Source organism: Mobula birostris, chromosome 29 (genome assembly GCF_030028105.1).
Source record: "Mobula birostris isolate sMobBir1 chromosome 29, sMobBir1.hap1, whole genome shotgun sequence".
NCBI lineage: Eukaryota > Metazoa > Chordata > Chondrichthyes > Myliobatiformes > Myliobatidae > Mobula > Mobula birostris.
In genome coordinates, this window is record NC_092398.1 from 18,006,661 (window position 1) to 18,026,245 (window position 19,585).

Here is a 19,585-nt window from a genome sequence, read left to right on the forward strand (position 1 = left end):
TAGATACTACTGCTCAATCCAGACAGCATGTTTGTGAATGTCTTGGTGCACCAGCTCCAAAAGCACAACATCTTTCCTGTAAAGCAATCAGCGAGAACCGCACACAATATCTCAAAGGAACTTTATATAGATGCAGTTTTATACTTCATTTTCCCTTCGTACCAGATAATCCACAGCGTCCGGAAATTGATCTCTTACGACCATCCAACGTTTTTGCGCAAGGAGAGGCGGTAAAAATTCAATGCGCTTCGCCTACATACCTTAAAGGGGGAACGTTTCACCTACAAAAAGTCGGCGAACCTGAATGGTTGCTTTCCATGGTTTCGGACGCAGAGTATGCGAATGTTACCTTCTCTGTGGAAGATATAAATATGACTCAGGCCGGATACTATACTTGCATGTACCAATTACAGAGAAGTGGGAAGTGGTACAATTCCACGGTGAGCGACAGACTCAAGGTTACCGTGATTGGTAAGTGACAACTCAAGTTCGCATCAGCAGGGGCCAATCTTTCTAATCATTCATTGCAAGTTAGTGCACATATGTGCTTCTGTGAATGAATCGCTTTCAATGTTGACCACTGGTGCTATCATTGTAGACGAGAACAAACAGCCAGGCATTATGAGAGAGTTTTAACCGTGCGTTCATAGGTAGAACGTTGAATTCGACACAGATGGTACAGCTGGTCGGGATTGAACTTCTGTCGCTCTAAGCGGCAACCAAACTGCTAGTTGCAATATTGTGACTACTGTTGTTTATATTACCATGTTACATTAGCAGAAATGGTCTTATAGGGAATTCAATTCTCATAGTCATAGTCATACTTTATTGATCCCGGGGAAAATTGGTTTTCGTTACAGTTGCATCATAAATAATAAATAGTAAAAAACCATAAATAGTTAAATAGTAATATGCAAATTATGCCAGTAAATTATGAAATAAGTCCAGGACCAGCTTATTGGCTCAGGGTGTCTAACCCTCCAAGAGAGGAGTTGTAAAGTTTGATGACCACAGGCAGGAATGACTTCCCTAGCCGCTCTGTGTTGCATCTCGGTGGAATGAGTCTCTGGCTGAACGTACTCCTGTGCCCACCCAGTACATTATGTAGTGGATGGGAGACATTCTCCATGATGGCATGCAACTTGGACAGCATCCTGTTTTCAGACACCACCGTGAAAGAGTCCAGTTCCATCCCCACAACATCACTGGCCTTACGAATGAGATTGTTGATTCTATTGGTGTCTGCTACCCTCAGCCTGCTGCCCCAGCACACAACATTAAACATGATAGCACTGGCCACCACAGTCTCGTAGAACATCTTCAGCATCGTCCGACAGATGTTAAAGGACCTCAGTCTCCTCAGGAAATAGAGACGGCTCTGACCCTTCTTGTAGACAGCCTCAGGGTTCTTTGACCAGTCCAGTTTATTGTCAATTCGTGTCCCCAGGTAAACCTCCACCATGTCCACACTGACCCCCTGGATGGAAACAGGGGTCACCGGTACCTTAGCTCTCCTCAGATCTACAACCAGCTCCTCAGTCTTTTTCACATTAAGCTGCAGATAATTCTGCTAACACCATGTGACAAAGTTTCGTACCGTAGCCCTGTACTCAGCCTCATCTCCCTTACTGATGCATCCAACTATGGCAGAGTCATCCGAAAACTTCTGAAGATGACAGACTCTGTGCAATAGTTGAAGTCCGAGGTGTAAATGGTGAAGAGAAAGGGAGACAAGACAGTCCCCTGTGGAGCCCCAGTGTTGCTGATCACTCTGTCGGACACAGAGAGTGTCGCACTCCAATACTAAACACCCTACACTTGAACATGCTTTAAGTGTCTTGCAGTAAAACCACGAGATCTTCATTTACATAGAATTTTGAATCAAGGCGCTCATGACAAACTAGAAGGAATTCCTTCATTTAGGACCTAAGAAAAGCAAAATTTCTGTTCGATGCCTGAACTAAACACACGGCTTCAGACACATCCCAATCTTAAATATTTCTCTCTTGGCGGGACACATTCGAAGACACCAGAATAACACCTTTTAAGAAGAATCTTAAGCACATCGTTTTTAAATTGGAAAGTAAATCGAGTCATAAAGAGCTCAAAATGGTTTAAAAACATACAAGAAAAGTAAACTTGGTGATGGAACCGAAACATTATTTAGCTTGCTGAGAAAGTTCTGCTCGCGGCGCACCAGGGGAAATTGTACGTATGCCGTTGTATTGTAAAGCTGTATTGATTTGACATAGTTTCTTGATTACTTATATCTCGTTCCTTTCATTTTTTGAAATGTTGCAAATACCGCAGAAAAACCAAATAAACCGAGTATTCAGTTGTTCCGAGAGCCCACCCAATATTCACACGGGGAATCCGTTAGCGTTCGATGTACGGCCTCTCCCAATTTCATGGGGGCAATATTCCTGCTGTGGAAGGTCGGCAGAAACCAACCGGTGATTTCCAAGCCTGCGGCGGGTTTCTCTGTGACGTTTTCAGTCTCTAACGTCACTCAGGCGGACGACGGAAACTATACCTGCTCATACCAGCTGAAAAGATCGGGAAAACTATACAACTCAACGAAGAGTGACCCAGTGTCTGTGACAGTGACAGGTATGTAAATTAGCTTCCTTTCGCAGTTATCGGATAGACCCTTGGAGCCCGTGGATATGTTGATCGCTTTAGGATGGGCGGTGTTTCAATTAATTAACGCTTCTCAGCTCCAGTGACCTGGGATCGATTATTAGCTCTGCTACCTTCTAGTGGAAATTGTAACCATTCTCCTTGTATCCCTGGAGTGCATTGTTTTTTCGCCGGGTGGAGAATCATGCTAAAATACACAGCGGAAGGCGATAGGATTGCTGGACAGGCGGCATATACTCGATCAACCAAATGCACTCTTGTGGGCGGTGTCACGGAGATACACGGAGGTGAAACTTGTGTTTTGCACACTGGCCTTTTCCTGTCAGGGTATTGAGTGTAGGACTTGAGATTTGACACTGGCGAAGCCACACCTGCATTACTATGCACAGTTTTGGTCACGGTGTTATAGAAAACACGCGGATAAACAAGAGTGCCGAAAATATTTCTCTCTCTCTCTTTTCTCCCTCTGTCTCCCTCACTATACTCCTTGTCCATCCGCTGGAATTCCCTCCCCCTTTCTTTCTACCTAGGCCTCCCGTCCCATGATCCTCTCCCTTCTCCAGCCTCGTATCCCCTTTGCCAATCAACTTTGCAGCTCTTAGCTCCATCCCTCCCCCTCCTGTCTTCTCCTATCATTTCAGATCTCCCCCTCCCCCTCCCACTTCTAAATCTCTTACTATCTCTTCTTTAAGTTAGTCATGACGAAGGGTCTCGGCCCGAAACATCGACTCCACCTCTTCCTATAGATGCTGCCTGGCCTGCTGCGTTCACCAGCATTTTTTGAGTGTGTTGCTTGAATTTCCAGCATCTTCAGGTTTCCTCGTGGTGCCGAAAATATTTAAATGGATGTTAATAGGGCTATCATAGTTGGAGGGGGAGGATGGCTAGACTGAATATTTTTTTCCTAGGCAGGTCGGAGAATTAGTGGCGACGTTAGAGAGGTGTTCAAAATTATGTAGTACATAGATAAAAGCGATGATAGAAGTATTTACTCCAGGGTGGGGGAGGATAAATCGAGGGAGCATTGATGTAAGTTGAGACTGGAAAGATTTGAAAGGAAACTGACATGATACTTTTCACGTAGAGGTGGTGAATGCATTGAAGAAGCTACCGCAGATAGTGGCTGAAACAGGTACAATAGTATCAATGAAGAAGCAGTTGTGTAGGTGGATATGGGCCGGAGTTCAGAGGGATATGGTGGAAAGCAGGAATGGTCATTAGCTAGATGTACGCTAAGATGTCCAAAGATTGGTTTGGCAGGACGGCCTGTATCTGTGTTGAATTGCCCTATGAATCTGTGGAAAAATACCGGACTGCATAACGATCAATTCTGTTAGCGACTTCTCAGTAAGTAATAGACCAGGAATGAAAATAAAAACAAAATATTTCTCTCACGAATTTAATATTGTCAAGAGAATATATTAACGTGGATTTTTCTCTAAGAGACCGGGGATAAAAATGACAAATTACAGCAGCATTTCTATAGGATCGTCTAATTCCAACTGCACAAGAGTGGAAGATAATTCCTAAGAGAATACCGAGATAGAACCACATAAGGAAATGTTAAACATGAGAACCGGTGTTCTTTTAATGTACTGACGACAAGCAAGCGATAAAGGATGAGTTTTCAGAATTAAGACATAATCAAGTGAGGACGCGCAATCCCAGAGCGGAGTCATTTACGTTCAGATTTTACAACAAGCTGAATCCTTGTAAGGTTGTAAATTCACGGGAAATACTCTCCTGGAGGATTAGGGTTGTTGTAGAGACTCTGCTACGTAGGAGCAACAGTTTATATCAAGGTACCGTTTAAGACAAGTGCAAGTGTAAATCAGAACTGAAAGGATGGTTGATGAGCGGGAGTTAATGGCAGAGATGTTAAGGCACAGCGAAATTGTATGTGTGGTAACATTGCCCGAAGAAATAACATACACAAGGGAACTTACAACAGGGCCATGCCAATAGTCCAATATTCATTCGTGTCAAAGTAATTGATTAAGCGGGTAAGTGTGGTCTCACTACGACTTCTTAAACTACTGCTGTTACTGATACGTCAGGGGGCAGTACTAGGCGAAATGGAGATTGGCGACTTAATTGAATCGATAAATCACTGATTTCTCTTCAATGTAGAGGAACTGCAGCGACCGTCTATTTCTGTGCTGAGAGTGTCCACCGAATTCGTGCCCGGTGAGGACGTGAAATTCCGCTGTTCTGCCTCCAGCATGTTCTCAGACATAACGTTTTACCTCTACAAAGTCGGCGAATCTGGGCCCATCGCCTCAGTAGGGCCGTCTGCAGCTTCCAACGCGATACTAAACGTTGAAAATCTAACCAGTTTTCAAGAGTCCTTCTTTACCTGCATGTTCAAAGTTTCAGCTGGTAGCCGGCTCTACTCGTCAACGCATAGCGATCGGGTGAAGATATCTGTATCAAGTGAGTATCTGGTTAAATTATTTTTATTACTGCTTTCACATGTTAACAATTCTTTTGGAATTCTTTGTGGAGGTAGCAAGCAGGACAGACAAAGGAGAATCGGTGGATGTTGTGTACTTAGATTTTAGTAAGTTCTTTGACAAGGTGCTGCATATGAGACTGCTTAGCTGCTTCCTTGTTGTTAGCTAAGTGGAAATTTCTCATTCTTTTAATGACCTTCTATATTCATTCGACGTGTTAAGAGTGTTGTTGCTAATTCTGGAAGTCCTGGGTTACTCCCAGTGCCAACATTATTAGGAAACTCCTGTACCTAATACAGTTTCAAACTGTGTGCATGCTTGTGATCTTCTGCTGCGGTGGCCCATCCACTTCAAGGTTCGAAATGTTGTGCGTTTGAAGATACTGTTTTGCACACCAATGTTGTAAAGCGTGATTGAACCACTATGGCCATTCTACTCTGACCACCCTCAGTTACAGAACTGCCGCTCACTGTTTCTGTTTTTTTTGATTTACACAATTTTTTTTGTAAACATTACAGACCTCTGTGCGTGAAAATCCCAGGAGATCACCAGCTTCTGAGATGTTGAAACCAACAATCTTTTGACAGTTACAGTCACTTAGATCACATTTCTTCCCGGGTTTTGCTGGGACTTTTAATCCGACATATAAAAAGCTGGACTGAAATAAAACAGCGCTATCGACCCGTCTTTCATACGTTCGTCTTTATGTGTCGCAAAGGAAAAGAAATTATTTAACTCATCAGGTCCACGTCCTCCACCCCCATTGTCAAATTCCGCGGCACCTCTGTAACATATTCTTTCTCAATTTCCCGACCCCGACATCCCTCTACTTTTACGTTGTATTGCTACTTACTGTATATTCATGCAGCTTAATTTGAAGCAGTCAAAACTGTCAGCAGCTATTTGGGATACAGTAAGTTACAGGAGGGCTAGGACATCCACACAGACAGATCGGTACGTCGTCATGGAACACAGGATACAACTGGTAACAGACAAATATGTTACCGGGACTGGAGAGCTTGAGCAGTAGAAGTGATTGGAGAGACTGGGATTGTTCTGCCTGCAACATCGGAGACATAGTGGTGTCCCTATAGAGGTTTATAAAATTAAGAGGAGCATGGAAACGATGGATATTATCAAGTTACAAAAAGCTAACACTAGGGAGTATAAGTTCATGGTAAGAGGGAAAAATGCATCGGAGGGACACAGTTTCACGTGGACTGTGTCGTGCATTCGGAAAGGGCCTCTAGAGTTAATAGAGACAAGAAGAACTGCAACGCTTAAAGGACATTTAGGCTGGTACACGGGTAAGAAAAGTTAGACCGATATAGGCAGAGTTTCGTAGACAACTGGCCGGCTTGAGCTGAGGAGCAAGGTGAGGTTCGGTGCTCTATACCTCTATGAAAGTGCAACGATTATTTCAAATACTATGTTGGTAATGATATTAATCACCTCTATGTTAACTTTCAGGTGTGACCGAGAAACCCAGCATATCAGTGAAGAATCCGTTTTCAGTTTATCCTCAAGGTCAGCAGCTCACCATTGTGTGCACTGCACCAAAGCAATACACTCCGAGAGATTTTCAATTATATAAAGGACAAACAGTGGCAATTACCAGAGTGACACTACGTGGTGCCTATGCCGAGTTTGCCATCTTGAATACAAGCATGGCGGACCAAGGCGAATATTTCTGTTCGTACCAGACCAGTGTGGGAAATCGACCTTACAACTCGAAGCTCAGCGACGCGCTTACGCTATCCATTGCAGGTATGTACAGCAATATAAATTTTGCTCTGCATTATCAAAACACTATTATGATCTCCGACGTAAATTGCGTGATCTACCGGCCGTTACGTTACATCTAAGTAGCGTTATTTGATTAGAAGAAAAATAATTCGTTAGTTTTGTAGAGAACAAGGTAGATCAAATGCCCTTTTAGGGAATCAATCTTTTTCCAGGTGTAGAGACCTGAATGATGAAAACAGGGCCCAGTCAATTTCCAAGCCTCAACCACTCACGATCAGCCCCGAAATCATGAGTAAACCATACAATTTTTTTGACTTCCGAAAAGTGAAAGTAACTCTAAAGACTTCACAGTAATATTTCAACATATTGTACATACTTCTTAACGTCCGTTATATCTAAACACTGCCGTCTTTTTTTGCGCTATTTATTTTTTATGACCTGTAGTAGTGACTTGTGGAGCTGTTAGGTACTGCTGCCGAATTAAAAAAAAAACTCACGTTAGCTTTAATTTTCAAAATTAATTGTTGTTCAACAATATACTGTACATTAATACAACCAAACGAAACAACGTTCCTCTGAGGCCAAAGTGTAAAATACAGTACCAGCACTCACAGCACACTCAGAACAGGTCACATATGGCACATATAATTACGACAGCAGTAAAACATACGGTCACAAAAATATGTAGCCTAAGTCCCATAGTGACATGACTTCTAGTTGGATGGTGTAAGCGTCTATCCATCTACCTATCTATTCATCTATTTACTTAGTTCCATGACGTGTAGTGATTTACATGTTTTCCACTGTTGTAATGCGGCTACAAAATAATAATTAAGGCCAGTTGGCAGTGATAATAACGCAAACACGAGAAAATCTGCAGATGCTGGAAATTCAAGCAGCACACACAAAATGCTCGTGGTACGCAGCAGGCCAGGCAGCATCTATAGGATGAAGCACAAATGACGTTTCGGGTCGAGAAGCGTCGACTGCCCTTCTTCCTATAGATGCTGCCTGGCCTGCTGCGTCCAACCAGTGTTTTCTGTGTGTGGTAGTGATAATAAGCCTGAATCTGTTATCAGTTGAGGGAGTCTTTGAACACCGGGGATGATAGACTGGAGATGAGAAAAGCAGTTGCGTTAGCAGCATTTTAATGGAGAATTCATACAGACGCCGGAGTAGGCAGAGAAGAGAGGGGTATGACAATGTATAAGCAGATAGGAATAATGTGGATTCATATCATGGTCGGCACTAACACTGTGGGTGAACTGTGCTGTAATTTTTCATGTCCAATGTCGAAGAATCATAGAATTGTATTTTATTCACATACAAATATTCAGTATTTCCTCAAAATTCCTAGATACATAAATTCAATGTCCAGCACTTGTCGCATAGCCTAAATTCCCACTTAAAACATTCATGCATATTTTAATTCCTTTCTCAAATTTGTTAGATAACCCGTCATCACTACACATCTATTCAATGACTCCTGGTTGTAGGTCTCTCCGCCAGGAATTCATGCTGGCATTGTCTCCACTCTCACTGAGTACCCTTAGGAATGCAGACCAATTTCACCTTTTCATCGGTATTTTCTTGTCACCTGCAGACATTGTCTATATCTTATTTTATTATTCCTCATATATTCCGTCAGATCACTTAAGTTTTAAAACTGAGTTTAGACTTCGACTCCGCTTCCCATTTGAACTACTATTATATGACCCTCTTAACAATCAACAGTACCAGAACTTCTCATATCCTCTACAAACTTCCGACCTTCATATCCATACGTTCAGGCTTCAACATCCCAACACCGATATCTGTCGTGCAGAAAGCGTCACGACCTTAACCTTTACCCCTCCTGACACCAAGGCAATATGGGATCTAATTTGATAAATTGCCTGCAATTCAATGGCGTCTAACCTTTTAGTTTGGTGTTCCGTGTGTACAAAACTTGAAATATTTACTGAAGTCCAAGTTGACTACATCAACCATATTCTTACCATGACCAGAAAAAATTCAAATTCTACCGAAAAGATCTCCATGCCACCAATTTTTGATTATTTTTTCCGAGTCTTGGAACCAAGTGCGCACTTGTTTTTTTGCAATGACTCAGTACCAGGTTATATCGTTGGAGAATCGAACATTTCGACGCTGGAACTTTTCCTTCTAGCCACCCTATCTATGTGAGCGATGATACTAATTCGAACTGCATAGAAAAATTTCATCTGCTGCCATCACCTCCCCTGGTACCTCGTTTCAGGAAATCGACACGTTCAATCAGAGCCTGTGGTGACAGGGACAGAATGAATCTTTCAGAATCAACATGGAATCAAAGAATGAACATAGATAAAGAGAGTTATAGCTCGTGACAATTAGATTAGATAAATGCCATTACTTCTAAACAGTAAATCGTATTACTCTGCCCCTGTTGATGAACTGTAAAACCCTCCGTAGGTAGGATAAAGTGGGCTTAGGGAGGAATTTTCCGTTGGAAGAGTAAAGGATTCTAGAGCACAAACTCAGAGAAAAGGGACGTCCCATTTTAACTGAGATGGGGAGGGATATCATTATATTCAGGAATGAATAATTTGTGAAACGTATTGCTACAGATGGCTGCGCAGATTGGGTATATTAAACGCAGATTGATAATATCTTGACTGAATGGGGGAGTATGGTTAATGGGGAGAACGCGGGAGAATAGTGTTGAAAACATGTAACAGAAAGTACACCAGCCACCATGAAATGGCGGCAGTACGAAAGACCAAACGCTTCTACTATATCTGCTGGTCTCACGCCGCCTGCATTACGTGTTCTGCTCTTGAAAGCAGGCGCCGAGTATTTGCAGAGCATTTCGCTGCATTTCGCTTTGATGGTGTAATCACGTAGTGTGTCACTTGTTTCATTCAGAAAATATGCAGCAGCGTCTGGTGAATGGCAGCAATCGTTGTGCCGGAAGGGTCGAGATTTATTTCGGTGAGGAGTGGGGGACTATCTGCGACGACCATTGGGGATTACTCGACGCCCAGGTCATCTGCAGAGCCATGGGATGTGGGTATGCAATTTCGGCTCCGACGCACGCTCGTTTTGGAAGGGGCCCAGGACCCATATGGTTAGATGACGTTGCCTGTCGCGGGAATGAGTCTGCCCTATGGCATTGCAGCAGCAGGTTCTGGGGCCAGCATAACTGCCACCATGGAGAAGATGCAAGTGCTATCTGTTCTGGTAAGTCCATCTCAAAGACGCTTCTCATGAAGTTATGAAGCACATAAATACGATTTACGACCAAATTTGTCCATAGCGACAAATTGGTTCTGTGATCTAACCTCGTTTCTGCGCCTTCAGGGCGTATCGATCCAATCCTTTCGTATCCATATAACAGTCTAAATATATTTAGGATTTGTAAGAGTTCAGCTTCTACAACTTTAACATTGTTTATGGGGGATTTAGGCTCCACACCACCAGATTGCGGGACAGTTTTTACCCATCAGTCATCAAGTTCCTGAATCATTCCCCCAACTCTGAACTGATACGACAACATATGGATTTTCAAGGACTGCACACGTCATGATCTTAGTGTTTTTATATTATCCGATTTTATCTAAGTTCTTCTGTAGCTTCCGTGCTCCCTCAAAACTACATGCTCCTTCACCCATGTTCGTCTCTTCCACAAACCTGACCAAAAAGCCACCAATTTCGTCATCCAAATCATTGACGTATAACGTAAAAAGACGTGCCCCTACAGAGACTTCTGTGGAACACCACTAGTCACTGGAAGACAACCAGAAAAAGCTCCCATTATTCCCACTCTTTGCATCCTGCCTATCAGACAATGCTCTATCCATGATAGTATCTTTCCTCTAATAACACAGGATCTTACATTGTTAAGCACCTTCTCAAAGACCTTCTGAAATTCCACCTACACATCTGTCTTTGTCTATCCTGCTTGGTATTTCTTCAAATAATTCCAACAGGTATCAGGGAAAATTTTCCCTTAAGGAAACCAGACTGTCTACGGCATACTTCCTCATGTTCTGCTAAGTACCCAGAAACCACATCCCTATCAATCGACTCCAACACCTTCCCAACCAATCAGTTCAGACTAACTGGACCATAGTTTCCTTTCTTTTGCCTCTCTCTCGTCTTGAAGACTGAGCGACATTTGCAAATTTCCAGTCCTCTAGATACATGCCCGAATTCATTGACTCTTGAAAAATATAGTCTCTTTAGCCACCTCTTAGGAAACCCTGTTGAGTAGATCAAGTGGTCCAGGTGACTTAGTTAACTTCAGACCTTTCGGTTTCCTATGCGCGTTCTCCCCAATATTGGCAAGTTCACACTCCTCTTTCCTGATATTGCACTTGGTTATATTGAAATTGTGGATCAAATTAAATTCTGAAAGAACATTCCCTTCGTCGGTGGGAGTCAGGACATAATGGGATTACCCAGCGGGAAGGTTAGCCTGTAAACAATACAACTTTTTCACATTTGAATTGAATTTTCATCCTTGATTATGTGAAAGGTGAGGCGTGTAGGGACAGAGCATTGTTCATTATGATGAACATTGTGAGCTAGGCTGCAGGCGTCCTCTGGAGAAACAGGAAGGAATGTTGACAATAATTTTCGTTTAACGTTATCAGCATTCTTTTATTTCTATTCAGGGCTAAAGCCAACAATCAGATTGGAACCAAATTTCAGCATATTTGTGAAAGGAGAGTCGGTTACGGTTAAATGCATAATAGGGAACCGCAACTCAACCCGAGGAGTTGATTTTTACAAGAACGATTTTTACCTGGCACATCGAGAGCTCAGAGAAGGTGATAAATCTGCCGTTATTCAGGTGGTCAATCTAACCGCACAGGACGTGGGGAATTACACCTGTATGTTTCGAAATGAAGTTGCGGGGTCCACAGTCAATTCTTCGCTGAGTACTCCAGTGTACATAGCCGTTACAGGTGAGGAGACGATACATGTTTTCTATGGGCGCCTCGAAATAAAGTAGTCCAAATAGGCAGGTAAAAAAAAAAAAACTTCAGATAAAATAGAGGGCCTCAAATGTGAAAAAGAAGGAATGAATGAGGAAGGAGGAAATAAACTATGGAGATAAGAAAAGGGCAAAGTAATGAAAGAAAAGATATAAGGAAGGGAGAAAGGATATGAGAAAGGGAGAAAGGAAAGATGAATGGAAAATAAATTGCAAAAAGTAGGGTCAGAGAGAACACAAGAAAACAAAAATGATAAAGAAAGAGATGTGGAAATACGAAAAGAATGAAAGAAGGAACGAAAAAGGAGAAGCAAAGGAAGGAAGTAAGAACGAAAGGAGAAAGAAAGGGAAAATGATAGAGAAGACAGATCAGACTGCTAGTTGCCTTACAACTTCACCGATACTAGTTCCGACTTAAACCCCGTTGCTACTCTGTGGATTCTGCACGCTCCCCCTGTGATTATATGGATTTCCACAGGTATCATGGCATCTTCCCACACTCCAACGACGTAGGCTGGTCGGTTAATTGGTCGCTGACAGATATAACTGTTAGAATAAATCAGATGAGTCAGCCGAGGCAATTAACTTATGTTTTCTGAATATGATTGAAAATATCGAACCTAAAGAAATTAGTGAGTAAAATTGAACTACCTGGACTGGAAATTCAAACAGAAAGTTGGAAAAGCGTGTTACCCTTGCCTTCTTCCGCCCTTGTAATATGACCTTGATTTTTTTCTTGTCCCCCTTCATTCCGTGTTCTACAGTTTTCTACCATCACAATTTTCTTCAGACCATCACTTATTCCACCTATCCCTTCCCAGATTTTCACATCAATCCCTTTTCTACTCCGCCCCACCTACCTTCCTTCCATCTGACATGGAGCTCACCTATCACCTGCTTTTATTTCTTCCCCTTCGAACATTCATTCCAATTCTGGCTTCCGTTTACTGCCTTCAGTACTTACGAACGCACTCGACCTTTTCCTCTCATAAATGTGACCTGACCTCTAGAGTTCGTCCAGCATTTCGGCATATGCAGCCGAAAACTGAACGAGTTCCAATTATTCTAAACACACATCTTCAATGCACGCTATGAACGACCACCTAACCTGTTGTACGCCTTTACAGATGCTCTACAAAAACCGAAAATTGACATAGTGACGATTGGAGGGCAGAAGCTTATAAACTGCACAGTTACAAACATCTTGAGAAACAGTACGATGTATTTACTAGAATTAAGGGAAAACGGTGCCAGGCAAGTGCAGCAGATGCAAATGTCGAATTCCACGTCGACCTTCCCTTTGAACGAGACCGAAGACGGTGTTGAAGTTCGCTATGTTTGTTTGTACCAAGTCGTTGTAAATGGAAGACCGCTCAACTCAACGTATACTGAATCTGTTCAATTACCTGTTCCAGGTGAGTCAAACGTTTGAAGCTCTCTGATACTGGCAAGAGGTAGGTCACCAGTCTATTGTACCCGTAAGCAGATGCAGTGAGATTTACCTAATATGGGATGATATAGAATTAACTTGAATCTCCAAGTAGAATAAGACAGGTTAGATTAATTTGTCCATACTAGCTATGCGACTACCATTACTCAAGTCATCCACTCTGAACTGTCTAATTCAATCGGCATACATTGACTTCCCTGGGTATTATATCTGATATGCTGATATTGTGACATCGAAACTGCACGTCAGCTCCATCGTTGCATAGCTTCTACGATCAGCGTTCGAGTTTCACTCCGTTTGAGACTTGCGTGGATATTTCGAGTTATCTTTGTTATCCGCATTGGCTTGCTGACTTCTCCAAATTCAGTCGACATTCTACTGTCAGGCTAGCTGTTCACTGGAAAGGCAGCAATTCGATAGACTTGACTTCGATGAGTACGTCCTGACACCATGTAAATTGATAGAAAAAAATGGACGCTTAGCTGACAGACTTATTAGAAAGGATATGTTAAATGCAACAAAAGTAGATGTACAGTATAATATTAATGGAGCTCCCTGAAAATTGTACGCACTATGGAGAAATTATCTCCTTCCATTCCATTACAAATCACAAGACTTCCATTACCCCCGGTTTGGAAATGTTACATCCATTTAATCAAATAAAGTAATTACACATTGTTCTTCTTAAATGAACCCCAGTCAGTTAAACCCATCAACCTGATTTGTATCTTTCATAATATCTATCATCAGTTTGTTACTTTAATTCGTTCAACACCCCTACCACCATTTGAACCAATCTGGTAGCATAGACAGCATTGTAATACGTCTGGTGTTAGCCAAAGAGATCTTCTACAGTGTTTAAATGGAATAGGTTTCAACGGAGCATGCAAAGCGAATGGAGATCTGGATCGCAGTATTTATACGGGAGCTAACAACCCTTCTTAGTTTGAAATCGCTATTGAGATCAACTTCTCCAACAGATACACAGCCTACCGTACTTCCCAAGTCATAGAAAGAGACCGTTCTCACCAATGTCCATTCTCCAGAGCATTCCTATCTTTCTCATCCTCAGTTTACTGTTCTGCAGCCTGTTGTTCAACAAAAAGGTCCACTCACAATTTTCATGCCTCCATCCTAGTCCGGAGAAGTTAATACAAAATAGCATCCTGTACGTCATTGAGGCGTGGAATGAAATAGGAACATCGGAATTGTCGAGGATGAGAAGCGACATGACAGAAGTTTATAACATTATGATAGGCATATTTACAGTAGGGACTGTAGCCTGTATTTTCTCCGCAGGGTTGAAATGCATAATTCTAGATGACACGAAATGACTAATGCCAGTGGGCACATATTTAACGCGAGAAGATTGGTCAAGAAAATGGGTGGGTCAAATTATTTTACATAAAGTTTGATGGCTGTCTGGAATCCTTTGTCAGGGTTAGTGCTGAAGACAGATTCGACGAAGGTATTCCGAAGGTAGTTAGAAAACCATGCGAATATTTAGAAAATGGGTTACAATGCCCATGAGCAGGCGGATGTGAATAGTTGAACTAGGCATCGTTTGATCAATTTGCCTTATACAATATGGAGGGCTGAGCGACCTGTTCCACTGTTATACTGTTCTATATTTCAATTCTAATCAGTCATATGCAAATACATTAGAGCAATATATATGCAGCCACCTTCAGTGAATAAAACTGGTCGAATGTCAAGCTAAAGAAATAGAAAAATATATTTTGAAAGACTTGCATGAAATAGGGGAGCTATCATGTAGGAGTGTGTTCGCTAGACTATTCGTGTTAAGATTGTACACACCATTCACGAACAAAGCACTATTGAGCTCAGATTCCCGCAGTAAAGGAAGGATATTTTTGCGTGGGAGAAAATGCAGAGGACATTCGCCAGGGTGCCAGCTGGAATACAGGACTTTATTTATAGCGAGAGATTGGATAGAGTAGTTTTGTTTGCATCAATCGTTTGCAAACTAGAGTTGCAGAGGGATGGGAACCAGACAGCCACAATAGTTAGCAGACATGTTGTGGAGACAGATGTTGGTAAGACCTCAGACAAAGTCAGGAATGAAAAGGTGCGACTAGTGCCCTGAGCTGCGTAACGTACAATGCAAGAAATATCATAAGTAAGGTGGATGAGCTGAGTGCATGGATAAAACGTTGTTATTGTAGCCATTAGTGAGTCTTGGTTGCAGGAGGGGAATGATTGGCAGCTCAATACTCTGGGGTTCCGTTGTTTTAGACGTGATGGGGTGAGACGGGTTAAAGGAGGAGCGGTGACGTTACCATTCAGGGAAAATGCCACGGCAAAGCTCCATCAGGACAGACTGAAGAATTCGTCTATTGAAGCAATATCGGTGGAGCTAAAAAATAAATAAGGGTTGATCACGTTAATAGGGCGATGATACGGACCACGCAACTCCCGAGGTACTTGGAGGACAACTGCAAGGTGTTGCACTTCAGTAAGACCACCCACTGTAAATCTTACACAGTGAACGGTAGAGCACTGAGGAGTGTGGTAGAACAAGAGGATCTGGGAACACAACTCCATAATTCGTTGAATGTGGTATCTGCAGTAGATATGGTTGTAAAGAAAACTTTTGGAAAGTTGTCCTCCATAAATGAATGTATTGAGAACAGGAGATTGAATGCTATGTTGAAGTTGTAGAAACCGTGAGGCCTAATCTGGAGTATTTCGTGCTGTTTTCGTCACTGCCTACAGGAAAAATGTAAGTAAGATTGTAAGTGGCCAGAGAAAGTAAGCAAGATGTTGCCAGCTCTGGGGACCTGAGTTATAGGGAAAGATTAAACTGGTTAGGACTGTAGAATGTAGAAGATGAGAGGATATTTGATAGATATATACAAAATTATGAGAGGTATAGATAACGTAAATGCAAACAGGCTTTTTTCCGGTGAGGCTGGGCGTGACTACAACCAGAGCTCATGATTTAAGGGTGAATGGTGAAGAGTTTAGGGAGCCCCTGAAGAGAAAATGCTTCAGAGGGGAGTGAGAGTGTGATATGAGCAGACAGCACAAGTGGTGCATGCGAGCCCAGTTTCTTTTTTTTTTTTTTTTTAATTTTATTTTTATTTGGATAAGGAATTCACAAATATCAGGTACTTTTTTCACACATATAACCTTTACCATTTTTTATATGTATAAAACTACAATTATTAATACATTCTTAAGTACACATTGAGATGATATAAAAGGAAAATAAACATTTAAATAGATAATTATGTACTGTGGTAAATCTAACCTATTAGGCTAAGTAATGGAATTAGTTGTTAAGAAAAGTGGTAATAATAGTTTCCATATAACCCTTCTGGACCATTTCCACTGGTCCAAAGCGTTAAAGTGATGTTTGGAGTACGAAGTGGATTGCAGAGGTATTGAGGACTATGGCACGGGTGAAGTTCGATGGGAGTAATCAGTTTAAATTCTTCGACACGGACTAAATGATTCGAAGGGTCTGATTCTGTGCTGTAATTCTCTATGCCTTTAGGGAAGGAAGCTGAGATGACACCCGATTGAGACAGACACGATTAAGAGATGAATAGAGGATCAAGACGAGAGCAACATTTGAAGTGATAGCTATTAGATTGAAAGCACACAGAATAAAAAAGCTTTTATATACACAGTGTGATGGATAGTTGAGCTTGCAATGAGAAAAGGCAGTGAACTGAGAAACGATGACCACGTTTAAGAACGTATTTAGGCATAGAAGGTTCCAGCCATAATGTGAGAAAATGGGATTATTGTGGATTTGTAGGCAGGTCGGGATTGCATGAAGGAGCCGAAATGCCACACCATGTGGTATATGTGGCTTTATGACTCTGAGTTGCTGAACAGAAGGCAACTTCTGTTCCGAGTCCACCAGGATAGCGTACATTTGATAGAGGAAACAATAATGTTCTACAAGACAATAAGATAAAGGAACAAAATTAGGCTATTTGGCCCATCGCGTCTGCTCTGTTATTTCATTATGGCTGATCTATTTTACACTCATTTCCAGTCTTCTGCCTTCTCACTGTTTCCTTTCATGTCCTGACCAATCAAGAAACTCTCAATTTCTACCTTGAATATACATACAGACTTGGACTCCACAGTTTCCTGTGGCAACAAGTTCCAGCGATTCACCACTGCCTGGTGAAATGAATTCTTCTTCACTTTCTCGATAAAACACGCCCCTCTATTCTGAGGTTGTATTCTCAGGTCTTAGGCTCTCCACCATAGGAACCGTTCTCTCCACATGATCTCTATCACGGCCTTTCATCATTCTATAGATTTCAACGAGGACACCCCTCATTCTTCTGAATACTAGTGAATACAGGCCCAGAGCTATCAGACTACCTTCATATGAAAGCCATTCAAATCTGGAATAATTTTCGTGAACCTCCTTTGAACATTGTGCAGTTTCAACACATCTTTTCTAAGATAAGGGGCCCCAAACCGTTCACAATAGTACAGCTGAGGCCTCATCATTGCCTTATAAATTCTCAATATTATATCCTGATTCTCTTCTGCTTTTATATTCCATTCTTTTTGAATTGAGTGTTAACATTGCATTTGACTTCCTTACCACTGACTCCAACAGTAAATTAATCTTTAGGAAATACTCCACAAGGACTCCCAAATCCTTTTGTGTCTCAGTTTCTTTGTATTTTCTCTCTACCCAGAAAACAGTCAACCGTTTGATTTCTTCTATCAAAGTGCATGGCAATACCATTCCTGACGCTGTATTGTATCTACCATTTCTTTCCCCATTCAGCCAATCTGTTTTTTGTCCTTCTGTATCTACTCTACGTCCCCAAAACTACCTGCCTTTCAATCTATTTTTGCATCGTCTGCAAACCTTGCACCAAAACGATCAATTGCATTGTCCAAATTATTAAGATGTAAAGTGAAAAGCATCGGTCCCAACACAGATCTCCGTGGAACACCATTAGTCACCAGCAGCCAACCAGAAAAGGCTCCCTTTATTCCCACTCTTGACCCCTGCTAGTCAGCTACTGTTTTATCCATTCTAGAGTCCTCTCTGTCATACCATGGGTTCTTACGTTGTTACGCTGCCTCATGTATGGCATCTTGTCAAAGGGCTTCTGAAAATCCAAATAAACAACATCAAGCGATTCTCCTGTGTCTATCCTGCTTGTTACTTTTTTTCAAAGAATTCCAACAGATCTGTCAGGCAAGATTTTCCCTTCAGGAAAGTATGCCGACGACCTCCTATTTTACCAAGTGCCTCCAGGTACTCCGAAACCACATCTTTAACAATCGACTCCAGCATCGTTCTGACCACTGAGGTGAAACTCACTGGCCTAATTTTTTTTTCTACTGCCCCTCTCGTTTCTTGAAGAATGTAGAAACACCTACTATTTTCCAGACTACTGGAACCATTCCAGAATCTTGTGATTCTTGAAGGAGCATTACTAATGCCTCCACAATCTATTCAACCACCTAATTCAGGATCCTGCGATGTACACCATTTGGTGTTACCTGCCTTCAGACCTCTCATTGTCCTTAGCAATGGTAAGACCTTCTCGCTCGCAATGGTAACGCCACATGCTTCATGACCGCGGATATCCAGAACATCCATCATACTACTAGTGTCCTCCATAGTGAAGAGTGATGCAAAATACCTATTTAGTTCATCTGCCATTTGATTGTCCCCGTTACTCCTCCGCCAAAGTTGTTTTCCAGGGGTCTGATATCCACTCCCGCTTCTCTTTTACACTTCATCTATCTTCAGAAGCTTTTGGTATCCTCTTTATTATTATTGGCTAGGTTGAGCCTTTCCATGCGGAAGGTAGCTGGTACACAGAGTACACAGTCGGAGATTAATGAAAAAAAATTGCCAACAATTGCCATTTGGTAAGCGTCATGATGAGTTCCTGAATGAATTAGGGCCAGAGTCTATGTACTGGTACCGGACGATAGAAATATATGTTCCACTGTCAGCATGACATAATGGACCATGTGGTCTCTTTCCATGCTGTATGAATAGGTAGGAAAAGGGAGGACGTCCTGAAAACAAACTATAGGGAGTTAGGAACGAAGTTGAGAAGCAGGACTTCAAAGGTAGTAATCTCGGAATTACTGCCTGTGCCACGCGACAGTGAGTATAGGAATTGAGTGAAGTGGAGGATAATTGCATGGCGGAGTGATTGAAGCAGGGGGCAGCGATTCAGATTTTTGGATCATTGGGACCTCTTTTGGGGCAGGCGTAACTTCTACAAAAAGGATGGGTTGCACTTGAATCCGACGGGGACCAATATCCTGGCAGGGAGATTTGCTATTGGG

The 19,585-nt window shown here is 42.0% G+C and overlaps 1 protein-coding gene across 2 annotated transcripts in view; it reads left to right on the forward strand.

The window, feature by feature from the left end:
• LOC140190026 (scavenger receptor cysteine-rich domain-containing protein DMBT1-like) overlaps positions 1-19,585 on the forward strand; it is an 83,078-nt gene that overhangs the window by 48,098 nt on the left and 15,395 nt on the right. For both annotated transcript variants that reach the window (XM_072246426.1, XM_072246425.1), the window contains exons 10-16: positions 166-471; positions 2,311-2,610; positions 4,771-5,073; positions 6,564-6,860; positions 9,744-10,058; positions 11,495-11,788; positions 12,945-13,232. In XM_072246426.1, the coding sequence (XP_072102527.1) occupies positions 166-471; positions 2,311-2,610; positions 4,771-5,073; positions 6,564-6,860; positions 9,744-10,058; positions 11,495-11,788; positions 12,945-13,232 (2,103 nt within the window). The remainder of the gene's footprint in view (positions 1-165; positions 472-2,310; positions 2,611-4,770; positions 5,074-6,563; positions 6,861-9,743; positions 10,059-11,494; positions 11,789-12,944; positions 13,233-19,585) is intronic.